At 41.6% G+C, this 25,576-nt stretch overlaps 1 protein-coding gene across 6 annotated transcripts in view; it reads right to left on the minus strand.

Annotated features, from left to right (window-relative positions):
* qkia (QKI, KH domain containing, RNA binding a) overlaps positions 1 to 25,576 on the minus strand; it is a 75,756-nt gene that overhangs the window by 26,614 nt on the left and 23,566 nt on the right. For all 6 annotated transcript variants that reach the window (XM_063500171.1, XM_063500168.1, XM_063500169.1 and 3 more), the window contains exons 2-4: positions 19,412 to 19,554; positions 8,677 to 8,793; positions 202 to 345 (exon numbers count right to left, since the gene is read on the minus strand). In XM_063500171.1, coding sequence (XP_063356241.1) covers positions 202 to 345; positions 8,677 to 8,793; positions 19,412 to 19,554 — 404 coding nt within the window. The remainder of the gene's footprint in view (positions 1 to 201; positions 346 to 8,676; positions 8,794 to 19,411; positions 19,555 to 25,576) is intronic.

Here is a 25,576-nt window from a genome sequence, read left to right on the forward strand (position 1 = left end):
TTTTGACCAAAAGCTTCTCATAGGACCATAAATTTAGAGTCAATATAAGTCCTTCATCTTCTGGGAAACTCAATTGGAGAACATTAAATCTCTCATTAAACCACAAGCTGCTACCATTGCATCCATCCATACATCCATCCGACCGGCAAGAGGCTGAGTACAAAATGTGTACGTATAAGCTTGTGGACAGTATGTACTTACTGCAGGTACAAGGAGCTTCTTGACCTCCTCCACTGCTCTCCTCATCTTGATCTCTGCTCTAGCCTGTGTGTCTTCCACTGTGATGAGGACATGAAGGTCTTCATTTAGGTGTTCCCAGTTTGGCTTCCCTCTGTTCTGCTCCTCCTGGACAGAGAAATAGGAAGAGCGAGAGAGACGGTGAGTGAATGTGACAGTGTGGGTGTGTTAGAGTACCAGTGCAGTAACACGGCATATCAGAGAAAGTGGAGGCGAGAGGCAGGCATACACAGAGGACGACGGGGCCCTGTGAAGAGAGGCAGGATGACAGGGCCGGCCCTTTAGTCAGCTATTTAGCTTTAACTTTGAAAGGACACCCTTCTTTAATAGATCCCTCGCTTCGCAGAGACAAAGATGACAGCTAGCCCTGCAGCAATTAATATCAGTGAAAGATGGATGGATCAGAGAGAGATGGATGGGGATTTTTTTTTTTTTAAACCGCAGCAACTTCACTTGTTGGAATAAAATTATAACACATAGCTAGGGCTCAGAGTATGTGAAAGTACATGAGTGTGCATCTGCCTCTGACACTTTTTGACATACACTGTAAGGGCAACAAAGGTTCAATGAAGAAGTCGTTTTCCTTCCTACAAAGGCAGCAGCACAGCACTCTCAGGGTCCCAAACTGTAGCAATAGCAGCACCTAAAAGGAAAAAATGGGTTGTATTCAAAACCAGCCATCACTGCTAGATAGCCTTTCAACACAGTTAAATAGGAAGCAGGCTCAAAATTGAAATTTGGCAGACTGAAGTTTGGAGAAGCTTTATGTTTTCAGTTGCCTCCATGAAAAGCCCAGTCATACCCAAGTCGTGTGAAAAAGGTAAAATGGGATATATGTACAGAAAAAAAAATCCTACATTTGCAGCAAAAAAAAAAAAAAAAATGGGATCCTCAATTTAGCATAGCTACTCTCCTCCCTCTTCTTGTTGCCCGGCTGACAGTAAATCTAGCGAGCAGACACTGAGAGCGCTCTAAAAAGCTTTTGAGGTTGGATCGCATGTCAGCGTACAACCATGAAAGCCAGTGGTTTGAAAGCCGACTACTTCCCCTTGAGGTGAGGAGTTGAGGTCTAGGTTGTCTGAAAAAGATACAACCTCAGATTTTGATGTGTGACACCACATTATAGCACCAAAAAGGAAAAAAAGGGATAATAATGCTCAAATGTTTCAGTTCGTGAAGACAAAACGTGTAAAGTGAAAATGAATCTGACTGCATTGTAAAATCAGAAATGTTTTTCCAAAGGAGGTCAGAGTCTCGAGCAGTCAGCTGCATACCCTCCTGCTGTTGTTCATAAATACTGTATCGTTTACTCCCGCCCATACAAACCACCTCAACTCCAGATCACGGCTCATTTCTGGGTAGTGAGCGAACTGCTGCAAGGATGTCTAATTACAAACAATGCATTGCAGTGCTCTGCATGGGGTCCACCTGACATGATTTCAATATACTCAACGAGCACCACAAAGTGAGGTGGAGCACGCACGCACGCACGCACACAGTACTAAGAGCTTGAGCTGAGTGCCACCCACCTGCTTTCTACTCCACAGAGAGCTGTTGCCATGGCACTGCTCTTTACAACACACAGACACACACACACACACGCACAAGAAAGTTCAATATTCCACTCTCGTTTTCCCCTTTTCCACACATGGGTGTGGGTGGGAGGGTTGGTGGGGGGCTAGGTTTCAGCAGTCAGGCCATTATTTCACCATGGCTGTTTGCTTATGGCCTATTAGGGGACATGGGGACTGGAACGTGACTCAGCACTTTCTGGAGGGGACAAGACAGAAAGGCCACAAGGGCTGCCACTGTATGCAGGACACAGTATGAAAACACATGGCTGACACGTAAAAGTATTTACACTGACAAACTCCTGCTCAAGTTGGAACCAAAAAAAGATTAGTCGGTCACATGCTCGTGCGCATATGTGTGCAAAGTGTGACCACCAAAGCTCGGACAGATTCAGATTTCGTAAGGATTTTATTCAAATATATCTGGGGGGGGGGGATGCGTACACCCACACATCTCACACCAGCATGACTGCCTGAGAACAAGGTCACTGTGTGCCTCTGAGAGAATGTGACAGCATGACAAACAGGAGGAAGGCTGGAGGGGGAGGTAAGAGGAGACCTACCAGGAATATTGGGAAGGCCTTTGAAGACAATGTCCATGCTGGCCAACATCAAATGCCACAGCAATAACCACGTACCGGAGGGCAATGGATTTTGGCAAAGCACGTAGCATGAATAAATAGCATGGGGATTGCATCTATAAACACCATCTAAGAACAGGATCAAGGGGAAAGGCTGCTAGTCAGTTATGTTGCCCGACTTCCAACGTCTGTGCAGCACCTGTTAGCCCGTTGCATTTCACACCTCTCAGAAAACTTAAGGCCTCAATTCTCACCACATGTTAAAAGGTTACAAAAATACAGCACTGATATTTTTGACGATCCCTTTTTTGGTTGTCCTAAAAATCGTGATTCAGCGTAGGCTTTTTAAACTTATTTCATGATCCAAGTATTCACTCTTTACAGTCAGGTACACTCAAAAGGATCTTTGGCCATGCGGCGCCACGATTTTATTGTTATTTTGTTGGTATTTGACAGTCTAGCTACTGTTTCAACTCTGCCTTTGCTACTCTGAACGGCCCATTTGCCTTTGATCCTAAAGGATTTCCCAACTAAGGTCAGAACAACTGAGGCTGAATGCAAGCAGGCCAAACAGGTGCAGCAGAGAGCTGCAAGGACATGGAAGGACAAGAGAAGATAAGCAACGCTGGAGAAGAACAGTAAGCACTGAGGGGAAAAGATATAACTACATATTAAATGAAAATGAGGCAGATTACAGGATAAACACAGAAAACCAACATATCCACCCCCAAAATGTAGATGACAGTGGTTAAAAAAACTCAACTTATCAATAAACAACATCAAAAATGACAGATTGAACATGACATTACTAAACAGGTCACCTTTAAATCTTTGTGGATAAAGGACATAGCCACCTATCACAGAGAAACAAAGACATGAATTGCTGGGTAATACTTCAAGCTACACTTGAAGTATTACCTCTGCTCAATGCCAATCACATTAAGGGTGCTCAAAACACACCAAAAACAGCCTGCAACACAACTCCGTTACAAATAAGGCTTTTCAGATTGCAGGGAGTACAAATCATTCTCTCGGCCATCAATACCATATGGATGTTGATTTCATTTTAAAGTCAAAGTGACTTTGTGCGACACTTTGTGTCCATTAGGCATTCGGTTTCAGTCAGTGTATTGCAAACCAGGCCTCAAGTGACCCCACAGGCTCTAAGCAATGGGACATATTGTTTTTAGGGTGTATTTTATCCATTAGCTACAACAACTAAACTAATGTTACTAAACTATTGTTAACAGTTGGTCATTACAGTGATTAAGTATAAATTCAAAAACATAAAAACAGCTTGAAAGAGTTACAGCTATAAATATGAAATGAGAGGAAAGAACCAGGCAGATATTTTGATTCGACGCTGTTTCCCTTAAGTTGTTCAGCTTAAGGTAAACATTGCTAATAACCAGCCATTAATATTAACTAATTATGGTAGACTAAATTATTCACTGCTTTCTCTCTCCATGCACCAGCATGTGTGCACTGAAAGCATGAAGCCGTAATACCTGCATGTATACTCTGCTATTCTCACAGTGTGCCCTTTTGCGGTTGGATGGTGCCAAGTTAACCGAGGCACAGTCCCGATGTCTACCAGCTTTTCTGGTGTATAATCAGCCTGGCAGCCTGTGCTTCTTCCACAATCAAATATTAATGTTCACAAATGAAATTGGATTTTATATATAATTTAGAAATGTACAACACTAAATAACTGCCTTAGTCCTTTTCTATGACAGTCACCTTTTAACCTCCTAAAGCCATTTGCAGAGGAAAAACTCCAAGGCAACTAAAGTAACACCTGGACTCTAAAGACTTAAGTACAAAGAAGCTATTGTGGCTCTATCGAAGTGCATCCAAAGATGAGGAGCTAAAAAAAATAAATTAAAATGTAAACAAAACAAGTAGGTCTGCTGCAGAGCCAGCAGGCTAATGGAATTCAGTGTATTGACTGCCAATGTCACATATTAACTCTTAAGCAATAAATGCAGGAGCTGTAGTGTGACTCTGTCTATGGGCTGGCACAAGTTGATGGCTCAAATTGGAGTCCGATCCTATTCCATCAGTGACCGTGCTGATAGCACAGTTTTAGCCATTATGTTTTGGGACAATCAGCAAAAAAAACAAATCAAAGCAAATTCACTTGATAGAGAACATTTTTCAAAGTGCAAGGCTGAAAGGACATTTAGTGCGACTCTAAATAAAACAGCCATCTACGTAATTTCACCATGTAGCAGCCAAAATAGAATTAGGGAATTGGTTTTGCAAAAGGGAAGGGAAATCCCTTTTCTGCCTGTGCAGCGGTCGATACAGCGTACCTGTAATTTAATTGCAGTTGTTCTTGCTGCTGTTTTGCATTAAGCGCGACTGCGGGACTGGAAAACAGAGACCAAAGCTGCCACGTCAGGTGAAAATCTGATTGGAATATGGCTGCAAAGAGAGTCCTTTTTAGCTGTCAGAAAAATAATTACTCAAATGTGTCAGAAAATCTTTCATCTTTCCAACCATACTTCTCTATTCAGAGATGTTGCAAAAATCTACGTATACCAGTCACTCTTATAGAGACCTCACAAGTTATTTTCATGTGTTAGACTCCCCTGTCTCACCCTAAGCTGGATTTCAGATGCCTGCACATACACACAGACATTTGTAGTAATTTCACTATTTTCATATTCTGTATTTGCCTAACCATAAATGATAAATATACTTCTGCTGGGCTCTGTCCATTATGGCTGCCCAACATTATTTTAGCGTCAACACTACGGTGTGCAGGCGTGCAATCGTTACATCACAGGCCGTGCTGCAACTCATTTGACAAAGAGTGTGTCATTACAGAAATATATTGCCTCAGTCCTGAGGAAATGTCGATGGTGACTCGGTCAGAGGCACAAAACAGATTTTTCTCTAGTTTTTTTTTTTTTTCTTCTGTAAAAAAAAAAAAATTAACATTTAAGAAAGAACGGTTTGCACTCGATTATTACTCAGGGGCAAGAAATTCAGCTGTTCTAGGGAAAATTCATGAAAATCACTTTATCTTGTCCAACATGTTTCAATTTCTACTTTAGATATTCTAGTCTAAATAACCCAATACTGCACCATTAGACAAAAGACATTTGTTAACTATGCTTAAATACTGTGCTTGGAAACAATTAAATGACTACAGTTTTTAATTTGCACACAAAATACTACAGCAAACAAAAGAAGACTGCAACGCAAAGTAAATTTATGTCAGACAGCCTAAAACAAAACATGATATGTGTTGTTACATAAATATACAACAAATAATTATAATCTGGTGTGATTAGATGTTCAGGATTACAAAAATCTCCATCACTCGTCATCCATCTGTCTACGCTATTTTTCGCTTCACCTGCTTCTTTCCCTCTTATTTTATTTTCTGCTTTTCTTCTCTCACTATTGTTCTTTACTTCTCTTTCCCATTCCGTAGCTCCAGTGAACTGACTCCCTGTCAGGCAGTGCGACCCAAGAGGGAGTAACCAGCTGAATTATTGAGAGCATAAAAATGCTGCTGCTAATGGATCCTGAATAAACACACTGGCTAAGCTGCTGCCGTGGCATCCTCTTCTGCCACGGGGCATCAAGCTGAAAATACTGAGGTTGAGAATGCAGTGACTGGGAGCTCCTCACGCAGCTTTATTTGCAGCTGAGCCACAGCCATGAGACGCTTCAAAGCTTTTGGGGTCCTGTAAACAAATCTCATAGTATCTATTATGATTTATGGATCCAAAAACAGTCACATTATTAGGCATTTTCCTCATTATGCAGTGTAACACAACATTAATGGGGGAAAAAAGCGACATTAGTGGAGTGTTGAGTGATTAATGTAATTAAATCTTCAGTTATAATTTTGTTTAAAAAAAAAAAAGACAATCGAGATAGGGAATTATTGTGCTGCAATCAATTTTGTAATGGTGTTCTGGTTTTGTCTCTTTTTATGAGTCCACCAAATGCCTTTTCCTCAACAAAGGTGAGACTATACCAGCAAACTCCTGAAGTGGAGACTAGTGAGCTCAACTTCCATCAAAACAATCCTGTAACCCTACCACCTAATTTCTTTTCCATTCACTTATTTGTTCTTCAGTTTAATTAAATTTAAAGTTCAAGGAAATCCACAGTTAAACATTTTTAAATTCCATAAATGTATAATGTTTTTAATCTCGATAAGTCTTAAATAATGATTTTTTTGTACCCCTACATGGGTGTATGTTAAAATCAAAGCACAATACTAGGGAAAAAAGAGAGAAATGAAATAAAAAAAATTAACTATAATGGATTTGGGGGAGGAAACAAAACCTTTTCCTCATTTACTTAGATTTTCTATGTATACACAGTATTCAGGACCATTTGTGAAGCATTTTGAACATGAGATCATTTAATTTCTAAATATCAAGTGGAGAAATGATCCTGCTTGCTTATGTGTGTAATATTTGCCTTGACAGGTCCCATCACAGCATCACACACACACAAAACAAACTGGCACACGTCATTAACTTTTAACACTGTAAGAAATAAGGGAGGCAATCATGGATTCACGTAATGAGCTAAAACAAAAGGATGTGTGGGCTGGTACATGTGTGAGCATGCTCGGTCCCATTAAACAACTTCGGGATCTAATTCCAAAGAAGATGCCGCAGCTGAGCATCTCCATCTTGTTCTGTGATAATGAACTTACTCAAATGGAAATGAGAAGGAAAGATAGAAATTAAAATACGAATGAAGGAAGCCATAAAAAAAGAGAAAAAAAAGAAAGTGGAGCAAAAACACTGGGCCTGCAGCAAACTGGATCCTCTAACATATGACTCAGCTGGAATCTGTATGATCTATTGGACTTTTTTATAACTGTTGGACTTTTTTGTTTTTATGTAGGAGATAGGTAAGTATTTGGACATGGGCAAAAGACATTTCTGTAACTGTTAAATTACAGCTGCTTTCATCACACTGTGTCAATGCACTAGTCACTTTTTTAAGTACACCTGTATAACTGCTTGTTAAGCCAAATATCTAACCAGCCAATCACATGGCAGCAGCTCAAAATATTTAGTTGGGTCAAGACAACATGGTGAAGTTCAAACTGAGCACCAGAATGGGGAAGAAAGAGGATTTAAGTGACTTTGAAACTGGAATGTTTGTTGTTGTCAAGACAGGCTGGTGTGAGTGTTTCAGAAACTGTTGATCTACTGTTGATCTGTGGGATTTCCCCACATAGCAATCTCTAGTGTTTACAGAAATTGGTCAGAAAAAGACAAAATACAAAGTGAGAGGCAGTTCTCCGGGTAAAAGTGCCTTGTTACTGAAGCAAAAGCAGGCTTGATCTGGTACTAGTAAGGTGTACCTAAAGAGTCACCGATATGATGATGAGCAATTGGGAACACAAAGAAAAGGAAAATTTAAAAATGAGATATAAATAATGAGTTAATTAAATACAGTCAAAAGCAGCCTTTATAGGAGGCTTTGAGGCAGATGGGCAAAATTTGCACAGTTAATTGAAACAACACATCTTAAAACTGTCAAATTGTCCTTATATTAACTTCCACACAATTTCCTCAGGGATTAATAAAGTATTCTTATTTTAAGTGCATCACTAAACCTGATCTGACAGACTTGAAATCTTCCTTCAGGGTGCATTTTTGTTGCTGTTGTCTTGTTGTCAGCCATACTTTGGGATTGTGTTATGATAGGAATTTCAGCAAACTTGGCGTCTGACTTTGACCGCGTCTGAGATTTTTAGGACACACACCTATGGTATATCAATTTGAAAATCCTACGTCGTCTCGTTGGAGTAATCGTGTCCATGTCACTCGCACAGAGAGACAACATCAATACTCCAGGCCTTTTATGACTGTGGGCTCAAAATGTTTCACATCATTTCATTTTATTTACCTAAAATGCACAATTTGTAAATAAAATAACACAAAAGGTGGTATTGTTTTGCATAACTTCATTCCTTTGTGGATATGTAGAGACCTTATATGTCTCCAAAGTCAGCTCGGTATATCCAGAAATAGTGGCTGCTCCTGGCCTTGGCCGACTGGTTTACTACTGGCTTCAATACTTTCCACTGCGCAGCGTTTTGCAAACAGCACTATCAGATGTCAGGATGCAGCCACTGGGCATTAGCTAAGCGCGTGTCTGCTTCATGTTTCTTCAAGACCAGAGGGAAGCTTTTTGTGTGACCACTGGCCCAGAAACTTTCGCAATATTGTGTGAAAATTAAAAAATATGAGTTTTCCTCTTGTATATACCAGGCACACTGCCACTGATGATCTTACCTTCTTTTTGTCTCTCATGGAGCTCTTTCCTCGCACCATGATTTTGCATCCCGTTTCTGCTTCCAACTGTTTGGCTGTGAGTCCCCGCGGGCCAAGGATTCTCCCCACAAAGTTATACTGCAGATAGAGAGAGAGAAAACCTTGTGAGTCTATATACAGACACATAAAAGACAGAAAAATTTACATTTTCTTTACCTCAGAGAAACCCTTCATAAGAAATAAGCAGTTTCCATGAGCTTTCAAAAAGCATGACCTCAGCTTTGTTGGATATCACGCCTCTGCTACAAAGACTACACGCACAGCCAAAACTACACTCTTTCAGCCTTTCAGGAGCCATTTTCACACCTGAACTACAGCCCTGAACTTTTCTCGACAACAACACTGGAGGATTTGTGCCTGAGAACACAAAACTCCATATCAGTCTGACAGGATATTAAACTGACCCCACCCTGCCAGTTCCCTATGCAGTGTAATGTCCACTTCACTTAAGCGAGTACGCATGCAGGTGCCGTCCATCATGTGTTTTCTGTGATCTACCAGGCCATGCTTAACCCAAAATAGATTTTTTCCCCTTGTCTGACACAAACAATCTGCTGTCTGCTAAATGTAGGAAAGGAAAAGTTGGTAACCAGCAGACACAGTTCCTCTTTGTAGTTTTTTCCCCACCTATTTGACTGGAAACTGTGCTAAAATAGCTGCACTGGTTGTATTTTTTGTCCCTTCACCACAATGAGAGCACAATCACAGACGACAGTGAGGTTGGCTTGTCCCAATAGATGTCAAAATGATCTCAAACAAAAAATAGAATATTAACTACAGAGGGTGTAGTCTGGGTGGGCATGGTGGAAAAGGAACAAGGGAAATTGAGGTGGAAAGTGTGCTAGGGGTTGTGAAGTATGGCAGTGTGTTTTTGACACAATTTTCTTATCATGGCCCCCCTTCCACTGGTGAGTGGCTGTGGAGCTTTGTACCACAAGGAAACAAATTTGCCAACATAATCCTCTTGACATGAAACTGGTTTCCAACAGGATAAAGAGAAAACATGTTGGAATAATCCAAATCAATTTTCAGCCAGAACAAAAACAGAGGGTAAGGAGGAGCACAGTGATGTATAAAAAGGTAAACAAACCACCCAGATTTCAATAACGTATGCAACGGCTGGTAGAGAGCATGACGGGTAAGAGATGCCCCCTCCCCCCTTTCTTTTTCTACCTGAAAATGCTCACTGCCATAGCGGAAAGCTTTCCTTGACAATCAGAAGCACAACTATTCGTCTCTTGGGCTGTCGCAATGAGCTGTGACACCACAGCATTAAATTCTTAAAACGAAGTCACATCTGCTTACGCACGCCACCGCACCAGTGCCTCTGCAAAATCCAAAAGGCTATCAGAGGAGTCACATTTAATTACAGAGGGATTACAAATTTAATGTGATGTTGCCAGTATTTCCCCTAAACAACATAAATGCTACTGAGGACAATCGAAAACTCCGGGCCTTTTGTTTTTCTTGTCCCTGTCGGTGGGTTTTGCCTGCATCCCTGGCCTGTCTCTAACAGGAAAGACACACCCTGTGGCTGGAGTCTCCCACAGACGATCATGGCGCGCTGCTACACAGGCTGCAAACGTGCTTTTCTCTGTCACAAGGCAACTGTCTGTTTGGTTAACTCGAATGCAGGGAACTGGCACAGGGGCTACATTTGTGTGTGTGCGTGTGCCAGCTGAAGGATGTAAGGACACCTGTCCTCGGAGGTCAGCCACCAACGAGGTATGGTGGCCTGCTTCTGACTTGTACGTAAACACACACACATGCATGCACAGCCTCGAGGAGCACAGAAGAGAGAGCTGTCTGTCTGCATCACAGCTCCCGCTGCAGACGAGGGTGAACCCCGAGTACTGTGGTACTCCTACACATACCACACAAACACACAGTTTCTAACCCACTAAACTCAAGCTACAGTGATGTGTGTTACACTCTGCTAACAACAGTGGTGACATATTTGAAAAATGCTTGCTATCAAATTAGCAAATACAAAGTTAAAGAGAAAGAAAACAATCTAAATGTACATGTAGATTTCTGTGCAAATATGACATGTGACAGCTCCCACTGGCCTTAAAACCTACAATATAACCCATCAGTCCCAAACCTGACAGATTTATTCACCGTGAATATATTAAATACATACAGTAGATGAATTACACAGCAAGCTTGAATCATCGGATTATAGAAGGGGGTAGGAGAATATCTGATTAAAGCTCTGAGGTGGCAACTAGTCGAACCACTCACCTTTTTACGGCAGAGGTGTACAATGTGAACATGATTATGCTGTGTTTGTCAGAGAGCAGTGACACGAAGGAGGAAAGCAGGAAGAAATAAAGAAAGGAAAAAGTTAGAGATGATGCCACATCTTGTTTTACCACTACTTGGGAAATGAGTAAGAAAGGCCAGCACTGGCGCATTCTCGCATTTTTCCACACTCTGCAGGTAGACAAGCTAACTACTCAACTCCATCTGACGGGTCCTTGCAGATAAAAGAAGTGTGCGGATTGTTATGGCCCCAGGCCCTCTTGCGGTGGTGCTGTCTCTATTGTGTTGCAGGGGTTCCTGTGTACAGCTGAGTAAGACTGGTGGAAAAGCAGAAAACCCAGCGAGCACTCTGCACAGCTATTTAAACGCCACGTGCCTCGTCTGGCTTTGTCTCACATGTCCATATATTGCTTGCACACTTCACATTTCTTCCTATGAGTTTCAAAAATATATATATTTGTTAAGCTGGCAGTACACCTCAGTTTTTTGCTGTGACGTGACTACGCGATCATTTCAACAAAGCAGCCACTCATCATAGTTAAACTTTGCAATTTGAAATGTAACACTGCTGTAAAGAGTGAAGCCACATCTACTCAGTAATAGAATAAAGCTCAGCATTTTAATTGTAGTGGATGGCTCGCTTTGCTCCCTGGTCTGCAGTGAGGGTTTGACACTCTTTTCATGGATGTTGATATGCTTTTACAAAAAAGCGACCTCCATTTTCAGCCACTGGAATGTAGAGACAATGAACAGCCAAGCGGGTGAGTTATCAGAAGGGTACAGGGCCACCGACTCTGCCAGGAACTACACTCAGTACAGCCAGACAGAGGAGAAGGACGGATACCGTGCCCTGACTGCCAAATGCACTATCCAGTCTTCACCCGGGCCTGCTAAACTATCAAGCTAGTTTTCATTTTCTGTCTTCCTGCTGTTAAATCAACTCTGTGCTTCTGCAGACTGAGGGCTTAAAAAACATCTGGGAGCCATCATTTTTCTTGTCTGGACTTCCAGAGCTTTATTATTGATTATCGTCAACAGATCTATGATTTTCCTCACTAAAAAGAAAAAGGAGGGGGGTTGGGCTAGATTATTTACAATAGTAGAAAATTGCAATGGAACCTTTAGAGGACAAGTTCTTGAGTTCAGTGTCACGTTATCTGAGTTTTCTCAAAGTTTCACACCCCCCAAAAAACAAATAACAAAAACACAGACATATACAGTATTCACACATAGTTCATGTGTAAACACAAAGACATACAGATGCGCACACATTCATACTCACAAAGCCCCCTCCAGGACAAAGGCTTACACTGACATTAAAGGGCCTTTGTTTAGTCCCAGTTATCGCTACTCCACAGGCGGGTTATGCTGTGTGCATCTACGTCTCTGTCACCGTGTGTTTGTGAGCGTGTGTGAGACACAATGTATGGGGTGAACTCTTGCAGACACTCTCGGCATACAGAGCTGCACGGGTTTGTGTGCACGGGCATTCTGGTTTTGTGTGAACTACTGAGAAACAACAGCAGTTCCACCAACAATGCTCAAAGAAGCAGAACAATTGTGCCTTTGACGGCGTTTGTTTGTGGTGGTGGGGAGACAGGAAATGAGATCATGCTGAGGGTTCTGACTGTGTGCGTGGAAGGCTTATCGAAGAGCCGGGCCAGGCCAGGAGCAGAATACCAATCACTTATTAACCAGCCTTGCTGGGCTTATGGAAATGAGGAATAGTTCATTCAGTGCAATGCATCATGGAAAGGAGGAACCTGGTTACACCAGGCACCATCATCTCTCCCCATCTTTTCACTTACTTTACTCTCAACCTCCCTCAAAGTCTGAAAGCATTATTGCGAAACAATGATACCCACCATTTATTGCAAAAGTCCCATTTCCTCCAACCCAAGATACATTTTGTCTCATTTCTCCAAAGTAACAGTTTATGGAGGCTTTACAGAGTTTACCAGCCTGCTTAGTTGGTAAAATACATCCCTTTTGTTTCCATATCCTCCCTTCTGTATCCATTCATAGCTTCTGGAAACTCTGTGGGCTTCCTTTTCCTCTTTGTCCAAGTAAACAGGACCTTGGCGTTTCCTTTGCTTATCTGTGACCCCCACCCCTGTAGTGGACAGGTCTTTCATTTAATCACAGACAACCTCCCTGCTTTTAGTCACTCATTTATCTTTGGGCTCTAGTGTTGCATCACTGAATTAATCCATCATATTTACCTTCACACTACTGCCTGATCCCTACCCCTGCCAAAAAACAGTATAGAAGGAATATGAAATGGAGCAGACAGGTGTATAAACTACTGAAACCTGCATACCTGATGTTCAGGAGGGACAGGGGACACAAGGCCATAGGCTGATGAAGGAGTGAAAATTAGACTTAGATTCCAGTGGTGACATTTACGCCTCAAAGCCCTACAGACTTCAAAGCTCTCTATTCAGCACACCCAGCATTTAGTGCCTAATCCATAGCTCCTTTGATAATTCTGTTTGGGTTTATTTCGGGGTTGCAGGCAGGGTGGAAATACAGACGAGTGAGGACGGAGAGATGGAAAGCATAAAGATTGATGTTGGCTCAAAGTTTGGAAGATGTGAGTAAAGAAAGCAGGGAGCAAAGTTTGTAACCCTTTAGATAAACAAGTAGCTGGGATAAAAAATAAACAAGTAGAAACATGCTCAGTTACATTCAGCCTCACCCCTATGGTTAAACGTTTCATAATCACAATGAATCAATAGAAGACTGAGAAAGATGTGGATTACTGTTATTCGTGTGATGCTAGCTTTCTCAGGAAAACTTGATGCCGGTTAGTCACATCTCATCAATATCCATTCAGTTTAACAGAATTATGCAAATTCAGGTAAAGCTGTGAAATCACACTTGCATCAGCTGATTAGCCATCAGCTTCTTTACTCACTTGTACTGATTCATAATATGACAGCCAACCATGTAACTGATAACAGCTAGTCATACACATTCATAGCCTGATCTGCTTCTAGCAACACCCTGTGATGCAACAACTTCCTGTTAAGTTTTCGGTAATGTTGATGTTGATATCCAGCATTTATCCTGGCGTATTAGATCTCCCAGCAGTGTCTCTCATTATGAGCCATTTCCAATAAATTGTTGATTCCTTCAGGAGATTCTCTTTCAAAAAAAAATTAATAAAACAAATAATGTTGGTACTGACACAAATATCAAATTAGTATAGTCGATATTTACATCCAAGATTTTTGTTCATCCGTAAAATACCGGTACTTAAACAGCACTCTTCAAGCATTAAAAGTGATTTTCTCCCACACATTGATACAGTGCTTTTTTCAGTGCCTTCAAGTGCTTTCCAGTTATCGCACACATGCAAACTGATGGACCCATCAGGGGTGACTTGGACACTCTGGGATCAAACCACTGACCTTACGATTGTTAGACGAAACGCTCTATTACCTGAGCCAGAGTCCAAACAGGACAGGTCTTGCCAGCTGTCTCTGTTTTTTTGTTTTTTTAAGTCAAAGGCATGGATATTAGTCTTTGCTCAAAAATCCTGTATCAGTGTGATCTAGTATATGTATGCAGATAGTGTAGCACTATTGATACAAGCTGACACGACATCCCCAGTGCAGTCTTCGAGATTCCGGTGTGGTCGACCTGCTTCATTTTGTCCTTGATTCTTACTTTTCACCCTCCGTATCTGTCAGCTTAATGATGCACAGACGGACGGGCCAAAGCAGCACGTGGCACCATCCACCCAAAGTATGCAAGCACAAGCTGCTGCTACACAAGCATTAGTGCAGTAACGGAAGCACATCTAATAGCTTATACTTTTGCTCTTCGTCATTTTAACTGACAACAACAAATAGAGTTCTCGCTGCTTAAATTATTATTGTAATTACCTTCTTATCAAACGGCTAACTGGAAAACCATCCGTTCATCAAATTATCAGCATCATGCATGGCTGGCTAGCTGTAGTTATCAAAATCCTCCTCTCTGCCGCTCTACCAGTGTGCCGAGGTGAGGTGCGGGGCGGTACATTTCCAGGACTCGTAATGACTTAAGGGGGTCAGAAGGATATCAGGAGCTGGCATGATAAGTGATGACACCCTCATGGGAGCAAGCTTAATGACTTTCCCTGTGCAGGGACCTGGCTGGTTTGGCCGGGCAATTTTTCCGCAGTGAAAGAGAGAGGGCCAGGACATTCTGTCTGCTCAAACCACTAGAGCCTCTTTCTTTGCTGTTCGCAAATCTGGGTGCCTTGCAGTGAAGCACCATGATCCAACAGAACACACACACAAACACACGCAGAACTCGAATAGTTAATGGACTTTTTCTCCCTCTCTCTCCCTTTTTTTTTTTTTTAAAATCAACTCATTAATGTATAGAAAATATAGTATCTTTCTAGTTTTTTTTTTTGTTTGTTTGGTTTTTTTTTTGCAAAAAGATTTACAGTTAAAAACCTCATTTGAAGCTTAAATTTTTTGGAACAATGAAAGGCTGGTGATCCCCCCAGTGCTTTCTCCAAATATAAGGAGAGAAAATATTTGCTTCTATTAAGGAGACGAGTTATTTGCAGTTTACAGATCGACTAATTTGCTTTTAGAAACTTTAAAAAAATAAGAAAAAATAGAAACTCGCATGGACTTCAAACATCTGCTCCTGTGAGGTTCTTTGGTTTGGAGACAGCTGGTGTGGTGAGAGAGCGGAAATGGGACAGGGGCTTAAAAGGATTTCATTACTGAGGTAAACAACCTTAAGTGCCATGACAACACCCAGAACACTAGACAAACAGAAAAGACCAACAGCAGAGGCTTAGCTGGGGTGTCCCTTCTTTTCTTTTTTTTTTAAATAAACAATTTTGGCTATACAAGTGATCATTTTCGTCTTGTGGATGCCCCTGAGCTTGTGACGAGTTCAGACGGTCCTGTTTACCACTTGCTCAACAGCTTACATGCAACTGAGGGTCTCATTTCACAGAGTCAGCACAGCAGAGGTGTCTCCCCCCACCTCTCGCGTGTTTTCAGTCCTAAGCATTTCTCAACACCAGGTGACCTGCCCACAACCCACCTGGGCATTTAAGAGTTGGCACATACAAATACACTGGGAATAAAGTGGAGACAGACACCATCTTAAAAAGATATGTCACACATCCTATCAGACGCCTCAAGGTCAACGGAAATGACATGCTGAGCTGTCAGTCAGCTGCCTATCAATGTGTATGCGAGCGTGTGCTTGGAAGAGAAGCGGAGCCACAGATAGCATTTAATTGAAGGTTGAAGTTATCAGATAGCCTGCGACTCAGCTGTCAGTCAAGATGCAGTCACCACAGTGACGCTTCGCAGTGTTCTGCACCGCTGACGACATCGGGAAATGGCTGACTTTGAAGAATGGCGAGGGGGTGGGGGAGACAGACGCGCAGGCAGACTGAGTGATGGAGGCGCACGCATACACAAACACATTTACAGACAGATGTGGGGCACACAGGCCAGAAGAGGGACACACTTAAGGGAATTAGAGTAGGAGTGTGCTGGCAAGGCAAGTTATTTTGGTAGAATTGACATGCCGCACTGCATCCAGGCACCAGGACAATCTAATTATCTGCTGGTGAAACCTGAGCAGGGTAAACATAGGTGATCTGACAGAGAAAGCCCCAAAGAGAGCGCGTAACCTCAGCCTAAGGATATGGTATGAATAAAGGGAGTTTTTAAATGGAAGTGAAAACTGAGAGGAGAAAAAGTAGATGCCAAGAGTTCCACAGATGGGGAAACGGTATGAATGATGACAAATGTTCCACGGCAGGTGAGTAGATGCCAACAACACAAAACAGGAGACTTGGAACATCATTCTCCGTTTTCTTGGGAGAGCCTAGACTTGTATCAGCAAGCCACACATACAAGGATTTTCAGTGGGAGGACTCTGGGAAATCAGACAGAAATGTAAAAAGGATGGTGAAATTCCCCAGTCTAATAATCTTTCATTACACTTTCCTATCCTTTAGAAGTGGGCAGATGGGGATAAAAGGGACATTTTTCCCTTTGCTTCTTTTCTATCCTCTCGTGCTTCCTCCCCCTTTTTCTTAAAAGACTAAAGGGTTCTTCTTTTTATCATCTTTAAAAGCACAAACTGTAGAACCGCTGTCTCTCCGTGTTAAGACAACCATTTTAACTGTTTTATTGGGAAATCAGTTTAACGCGCAGCAACACTTTATCTCCTATTGTCTGCTGCTCAAATAGTCAATGCCAGATTTCATTTCCTCTCTGTTCACTAACTTAAAAATCCTAAACAGCAGCGACAGCAGCAGCGCAATCAAATGGATGACTACTCTTCAACTTCAACTGGTAGCCTTAAAAAAAAGAAAATTACATATCTGGCACAAGATTACTGTTGGCACCTACACAAATATGATTTGGCAATCATGTTGAGGAAGTTTTGCACATGAACTGTGTTCCAAACAGGAGAGCTAAAATAAATAAATAAATAAAATAATAATAATAATAATAATATAATCTGGACTTGCTGCTGATTTCTCCCAACTGCAGTCATCACATCTAAATTTAACAGTAAGTCTGCCATTGTCCTCTTTCCCTGCTGACAGACTGAATGGCCATGCTTGAATGTGTTCATCAAATGAAAGCAGAAAAAAAATCATTTGAAAAATGTCCTATTTTTGTGTCACTGAGTTTCAGTGTTCGTCTGTGCTCACACTTCTTTATGTGCATGTCAGTGGGTGTACTAATTTGTGTCTGCTAAGGTCATCAGTGAGTCATCTTGACCACCAGGGGGAAGCCTAATTAATTTATTAGCTTTCCAAACAGCTTATAAACAGAATACAAGAGTTACAGCTCTGCTCTGCTCAAAGCAGTGTAGCAAAGCGAATGAAGGGTACACACAGGGTCATCTGAGGATGCTGCACTTTTAATAGATTGTGCGTGTGTTATTTCATTAGCATCTCTACAGTCACAGGTGGCACCCACTGCTTCACACATTTTTATTGAACTTCTTCGCTTAAAAAAAAAAAAAATCATATTCCTGTGCAGCACAAAACCCACACACAAAGAACACAGAAACTTCGGCAGTAACTGAAAGCAGGCTTCATCTCTAAACAGCATGTCACAGTGGATGATCTCACTAAGACGACCACCATGCTCTTAAAGGCAACTGCACATCAGCTATGACCACACATGTCACAATTACGTGAATGCAAAACAAGGCAAACACTTAAGGGTCACTTAAACTGGCTGGAAGTCACTTAAGAGCCTGAGCGCAGACGCTGGGCCTGGTCTCAGGGTGAGATGTAGCTAAGCTGATCCTAGCCAGTCCCTGGTGCCTTTTATCAATTCTGTCAGGGGGAAAATGCAATCCATGCCCGACTGAGCCTTGGCCTGCTCTACGGTGTCTCTTATCCTCGTCACCTCCCTCCATTCATTTCCTTGCTGCCAGCTGCTGGGATTATGAAGAGAAACGCTGCTTCTCAGGACGTGACACAATCATTCATGTGTGCGCCAAAGATTACCATGAGCACATGAATGTGGCCGACTGTGGTAAACGCCTTACACACACGTCCCAAAGCTTTACACACAGACAAACATATCACTCTGCTCTGTGCTGCCACCATCCTCCTCATCTCTAGAAACACCATGGTACCTCCACCGTGTGCTGCTTCCCCCCCCTGCCCCACCTGTGTGTATCCATCTCTCCATCAGAGTAAAAACCAAGTGGTTACTCCAAAAGATTTTCATTCCCTTTTACTGAATATTTATGAAATTGCAGTTTACTTTTCTTGATGCTTCTTTTCAATCCCCCGCTTTCTCTCTCAGCACTAATCTGCTGCTGAGTTGGCTCATAAACACCCCAGCATGCTGCGTTTTCCACAGACCGGGACCAAATTAGTGTGCAGTCTGATAAAGTTGTATCAGTAGTACATTAACAACTTGGTGCACACAGTGTAAGTCGGGCAGCTAATAAAGTAAAAAAACAAGTCAAGGACTGCATGTTTATCAACTAAAATATTTTTTAAAAAAGAGCAAAAAACTGAAAGGCAAAAGAACAGAACAGAGAGCAGAGTGCATGAGCAGTGAGCAAGTGCTTACAACAGTCATGAGATATGTCCTCAGTGCTGACAGACTGCAGAACTATCAGCAGCTGTCGTTCCCATGATGACACATCACAAAGACACATGGCCTAAGGCAAGAGGACCAACAGTGTGTGTAGAGGTATTTCTGCACAAGGACCAGTGTGTGAAAGAATGTCTTTATCTGTTAACATGAACTTATATGAAAAGTAAAATCTAGTTTCTCGATAAGATAAAGATTTCTCTTAATGCACTTTCCTCTGGCTCCAGTCTAAATATTAGTCCAGCAACCATTCAGGCAAATGCTCTGATATTATTGGCAATGTGATGCAACAGCAAAAGTGAGAGACGTGTAACCCTGATACTCACATCTGGGTACTCTTTGACAGGCACAAACAGTTTTTCCTGCAGGTGAACGATGGGTCCGACTGGTTCGGGCAGCTCCAGTGGGTGTTTGTCCACAAGGCCATTCACTGTGTCGCTGTACATGTCTTTACGCACTCTGTTGATCTCTGAAAGACAAAAATATGTAAAGTGTGGTAAGCAACTGCATAAAAACAGAGCAGTGACACTTAAAAAGAACGGTGCTAGATATATCACTGTCATATTGATTTTGACTTATGGGGAAAAGCCTAATGTAGCATACAAATCTTTGCCTTGCGTAATGTTTGTCTTTTACAGATAAACAACTGTGTAACTTGGGTAATATTAACATAGCCTTCGAGTATAAAAACGTGTGAGCATTAATACTTCCTGCTTTCTACAGAAAATGGCATTTTTTCCTAGTACAAACTGCTCTGAGTAGAAACAACGAATCTGTGATTGTGTGCAAGTTAGTCTATGAGCTGGAGACAAAAGTTAAACACTGCACTATTTACAGGTTAAGGCCACCGACTTTCTGTTCTTTCCCCTCAGAGGTTGTTCTCTAACAGAGCAGCCTGTGCAAGAGCCTGAGCAGGAGACCAGATACAGGGGAATCACTAAGGCTTAAGTATACGCCGCCTTTAGATCTGATCCCCCTGTCAGATAAAACTAATGGACCTCTCTCTCTTCCACACGCACATGCTGCCGACTCAGTCATACACATGTTCAAGCACACCCCATTTTTACTCCATGTGTAGCCCGATGCATACAATCAAACCCGTGTGTCTGCAAGTCCTGGTATGTGACAGTGAAACGAGTGTCGGCTGCTGCAGGGCATATTTCTGCTTTCCAGGTTACCCTCAGAGTACGGTCATAGTGAATCCAAAAGTGCAAAGACGACGCACTTTGACGTTTGTGCCATAATCATATGATCTGCAATAACACTGGTATACAATTTAATGTGACAAAATGTTAAAAAATTAATTGTCATATAACAATATCACGACATAGTAAGACAGTGTTTACCTTCCCCCAGCGTGCACAACAAGACAAGCTCTTACATGTTTGACAGCAAACCTCTGATGATGATTTAGCACCTAAAAACTAAGCTACTTCAACATTCTCCACCATAGCACCTACAGGAAAACACGCCATCGAGTACAACCAGGCTAAGAAGGCACGTGAGGAGCACATTCTAGCAGATGGTGATATGTGACCCCAAAGTAAACAAATGAGTCAACCAAGCACTGCTAGAGAACTCAGTGGTTGCACTCCATATGACAAGAAGAGCAAACAGTGAATGGATGTTACTGTAGCAGGTACATGGTTGTAAAGGAGGCCTTTAAGCAATGTTAAAAAGCTCAACCCAAGACACTGACACCTTTTTTCCAATAGAGTCACACTTTGAATTAGGCAGTTTGTCATTAATGACAAATACCCTTCATTTACTTGCACTTCTAAATGCTGCTGCCTGCAAGCTGCAAGCAATAAAACATTGTTCAGTAGTTTTGTTTTCTATATTTTCATAAATATCACTATTGCAAGTTTTCCTGAAATACTGTGATATCATTTTGTGGCTATGTCACCCACTCCTAGTATGAACAGCATGAACTAAATGGTAGAGCTGGCGAGGCCTCGAGGAATCGTGTGTGCAGGGTGGAGTGGGGGCGGCTGCTAGGCACTTTTTCCATCACCCATGAGACCTTCTGGCAGTAGGGAGCTCTATATTAAACTGCAGCAGGGGAACCTGACACTCAACTATAGATGCCCTCAGTAAGGCATGCATGACAGGCGAAGCATAACCCTGCACCTATGCAAAACTGGATAGGTGGGGTGAAACTTGCATCATCAGCTGCTTGTTAAAATTTGCAATTATAACAAAAGACAAAATAGCAGCATTAGAAAGGGCAAAAATGTCCCAACAAATCTCAGCAAAGCAGTTTTCCCTGACGATGTCTCAATTACATTCACAGGCAAGTCTTTCTCTTCCTGTCATCTTAAGCAGATTAATACTTGTTGGAAAGCTTTTACTACACTCACAGTAATGTAATGAGTGGTCAAAAATAAAGTCATCCTTAGTTTACCCGTCAATGTTCCTGTTGAATCACATAATTGTGACACATTTCCAAACTTGGTGCAGGAAGAAAAGAAATTTCCTGCATTTTTATCCAAATTCGTATTATGAACAGCAACCGGTGCTGTGGTTTAAAAGTGCCAACAAAATGTTTTAATTTTTGGACAGTGGAGAAAATATTTCCTCATATATTGCCTTTATGTCCTACAAGACACCTAAATACAGCATTTTTACTGCTAAACTGAAAAAGAGTGTCATCTCCGGACATGGCAATGAGACTAAAAATTTGTCACCAGTGAGGTCACAGACACTGACCGGCACACAGCTAAAAAACATCTGGTCTGCAGCTGTGTGGACAGCACCTGCGGAAGACATTGGAAGAGTACAAACAGGCAGCCAGGAGATTCGGCCCAACTCCTTTCCAAACCACATGACCTCAGTACTGTGAGGACCACAGATACTCCCAGCCCTTCCCAAAGATGAATTCATCCTCATGGTATCTTGCACAGAAAACACATTACATCAGTCCTAACCAAAACAGCAGCCAGGCAACGTCTTAGTTTTGGTTTGACACATTATACAGGGAGTAGACCACGACAGAAGGACAAAACAAACAACATACAGGAAACGCAACATAGCTGACGACAAATCAACATGTATTGTGTTTTAAAGAACCCTTGAATCAGAAAAACCTGAACACGAGCAGGTTTAATTTCGTTCCTTCATCTTAAAAATAAGTAATCACCACTAAAGTGCAATTAAAACCAAGTTCTATAAGCCTTCTCAAGACAATGAGTGAAAAAAAGAAGAGTTATTCAACACCAGTAAAAGCAAGTCAATGACAACTAAAGAAGAGATCTGTAACTTAAATTAAGAGATCACTTCTCTGTATATATCAACTGTGCTTGATATGAGTTTCATATTTGGAGTCACGGTTCGGTATGTTTTCTCTACAGCAGAGAAATCATCCACAAAAAAAATCCATTAAGTTTTTAAAACTTTACAAATGCATTCACACGTGCTCGACTGGCAAAAATTCAACTGCAACAATAAAGGCACTCAAATGCTGTGAACAGTCAATAAAGAGAAGCTCGGTTTAGTGTCAAGCATAAAACAAATCAAACAAAAAACACCGTTAAGAGGAATGCAACATAACATAACAACACAACTGAAGTGAATAAATAAACATCTCCTGCTTGTTGCTTCTATTTGACAGATACTGTACCGATACTGTATCAGCAGAATCCTTTGTATTATTATCCTTATTGTAACTGTATCGTAACCACTCTTGTTATGTGGTAATTCAAGAAAAATACACGTACCGTTACACCTATATCTAAATTTTTTATTACACTAGGTCTGCATCCGGGAACTATTTTTTTCTTCAAGATAACAAAAGAAAACAAAAGGTGGTATTCATATGTGACAATGCAATCCAACAACCACCAGCGGCCTCCCCACCCCCTTCTTCTAATTCTATTTCCTCTTGCTGAAATGTCACATTAACATAAGGAGGCCGCGCTGGGCCATCAATGGAGACGTGCGGCATTTGACAACCTCTAATTTCTGTGCGGCAACTCTTTTCTGAAGCGCTGCGCTCACCTAAAAATTACCCCCTGCCTCGCACGGCCGACAAAATCATTTGTCTAGCTGTCCACCCCGGCAGAAAAGGCTGATTTTGTAACAAAGCGTGCATGTGGGGATCACTATCTTGGACGGGGGTTGGGAGGGTGTCGCCCTCTTGGAAAAGAAAAGAGATGGGGGTAAAAAGACGAGACAATCAAGTGGAGTGAGAAAAGACGTTAGCCGCTGAATGAGACTTTTTCTTGATAAGTGGTATTAAATGCAAAACCCTACTAATGCCACAGTAAACCCTGCAACTATGGTCACACATCACCCAGCTCAGTGTGTCATCTCCAACCTGACTCAGCTCTTCACACAGACAACTCTGACAGAAAGAGTTGTGCGTTTATTTACCTGTGGGGGTGGCTCCACATAGACACAGGAAGAAAGCATAATATATCTGTTTAGTTTTTTTACTCAGACATCTGTCAAGAAGAAACAAGTATCGACCTTGAGAGCAGGGTGAGGGCACAGCGGAGGGTTTGATGATACAAAGACGGAGAATTATAACCACAGTGCTGAGCAAGCAGAGTGCAGCTGAATTCTTCTAGACTCATGCTGCTCTTTTCTGCCTCAATTTAAGTTTTTTTTTTTTTTTTAAAAGAAGCATTTCACTTTATCGTTCTCTTTCTTTTGTTTCTCTCAGCTTCTGCCCTTTCTTCTCAATTTTGCGGTGAAAAAAGAAAATGTCACAGACTGAGGCTGCATATCTGTCTGCCCTTTGTCAAGCAAAAGAGACAATTTCTCCTCATCTTCGCCGTGATCTTAGCAATGGTTAGAGACGTGTAACTAAAGGGAAGGGTGTGGGAGTGAGGAATGGCAGGTGAAGCGCTTTTAAAAGGCAGTGGACTGAGAAATATGGGAGAGGAAGTGTCTGTAAGATGGGAGCCCATATTCAGTGAGGTTTGGGGAGTGCATATTAACTGAAATGTTCATTCTTGACCTTGGAAGAAAAAACTGATCGGGAAAAAAAGAAAAATCTTAAATCAACATCTGCTCACTACCTGCCAATTATTTTAGCCTACCATCAGTGTGTGGCTGTCTCCATTTGGCTTAAATGCACTTTTTTGTTCACAGCCTCATCATGTGGTAACATCAAACTCTTTGACAAAGTTTGCGAGAAGTTAAAGAAATCACATTTGATTTTGTTTTATTGAAATTTAAGAAGATGCCTGATTTTCAGTGTCCATTTCAAGGGGTCATATTACTAGAACGTACATATTTCAGGGGGTGTTTTTTGCCCCTGACACTTAAACACACCTGGGTAACATGTGGTACATGTAGAGGTCAGTGGATTTCCTGCTATGTTGGAGAATTTTATAAATTAAACATGTATGTAATGAGGAAATAAATAAAACCCTAAAAAACTAAGATTTAAAAAAATTCTGATATCGCACAGGCCATTTTTGTTTGGCAGAAAACCTCTTGGGAACCCTGATGTGACTGTAAGTGATCTGTAGAGACCATAAGGACTATACATATGGTGTTTTTAATCCTAATTTACCGTTAAGATATAAGCCACTTGATGACTCTTGGTTTTATTTACTTATAGATTTAATTTGAATCTAAAGTAACGGCAAAATAAAATATGGTGACATCGTGTAGCAAAACAAAAACCATACATGTGGTGATTGTTAAAGCCAATTGATCCTCAAGATAATGCCTCGTGATTTTGATCGTCTCAGGCCTCTACATTTAATGAAAATGTAGATGAATTAGGTGAAGCTACATCACAGCATGACAAAAATCTCATTTTCATATAACAAAACAACAAGCCTTCAAGAGAAAAGGCAACGTCACTGTGCTTCTAATTGGTTCTTTAGCAGGCAGTCAGACTAGTACTCCCAAACAGAAGCAGTTATCCCTGTCAGGGCACAGCACCAAAAAAAAAAAAAAAAAAAAAAAAGGGGGGGGGGGGGATAGACTTGGGAATTATGTGCACACTGAAGCAAAAGATCGAGAGCAAATCCATTATGTGTATCGAGTTATTTAAGTGTCTGTGACACTGTCAGCCAATCACAATTGGCCACTGCAAACTCATAGACATGGGACAGAGAAGCTTTTCTTGTATTTACCCAGCCAGATGTTTAAAAACATGATCACACAGGGGCAGCCCATGCTGAACTAGGGCAAACAATTCATGAGCTTGCGATGAGAAAAAGCACACGACGAGAAAGAATAGCCAAGTGGGGTAGGACAAGTTTGGAATCTGAGGTAATGAATTCAACCACAGCATGAGGAAAAACACAGGGAGTGAAACAGAGGAAGGGAGATCAAAATTGGAGCAAAGAGAGAGGAAATAGAAGAGCGAGAGTAAAATTAAAAACAATGGAGAGGTCCAGCAGGAGATCCTGTAATCAGGTTTAAGACAGGTGAACATCACTCAACTAGACCTGCTCCATAAGAGAATGGGAGCAAGTCCATTAAGAGCCCAAAAATAGACACGTTCCATAAATGCTTTGTCCTCACCCTGT

Source organism: Pelmatolapia mariae, linkage group LG16_19, assembly GCF_036321145.2.
Source record: "Pelmatolapia mariae isolate MD_Pm_ZW linkage group LG16_19, Pm_UMD_F_2, whole genome shotgun sequence".
Classification (NCBI taxonomy): domain Eukaryota; kingdom Metazoa; phylum Chordata; class Actinopteri; order Cichliformes; family Cichlidae; genus Pelmatolapia; species Pelmatolapia mariae.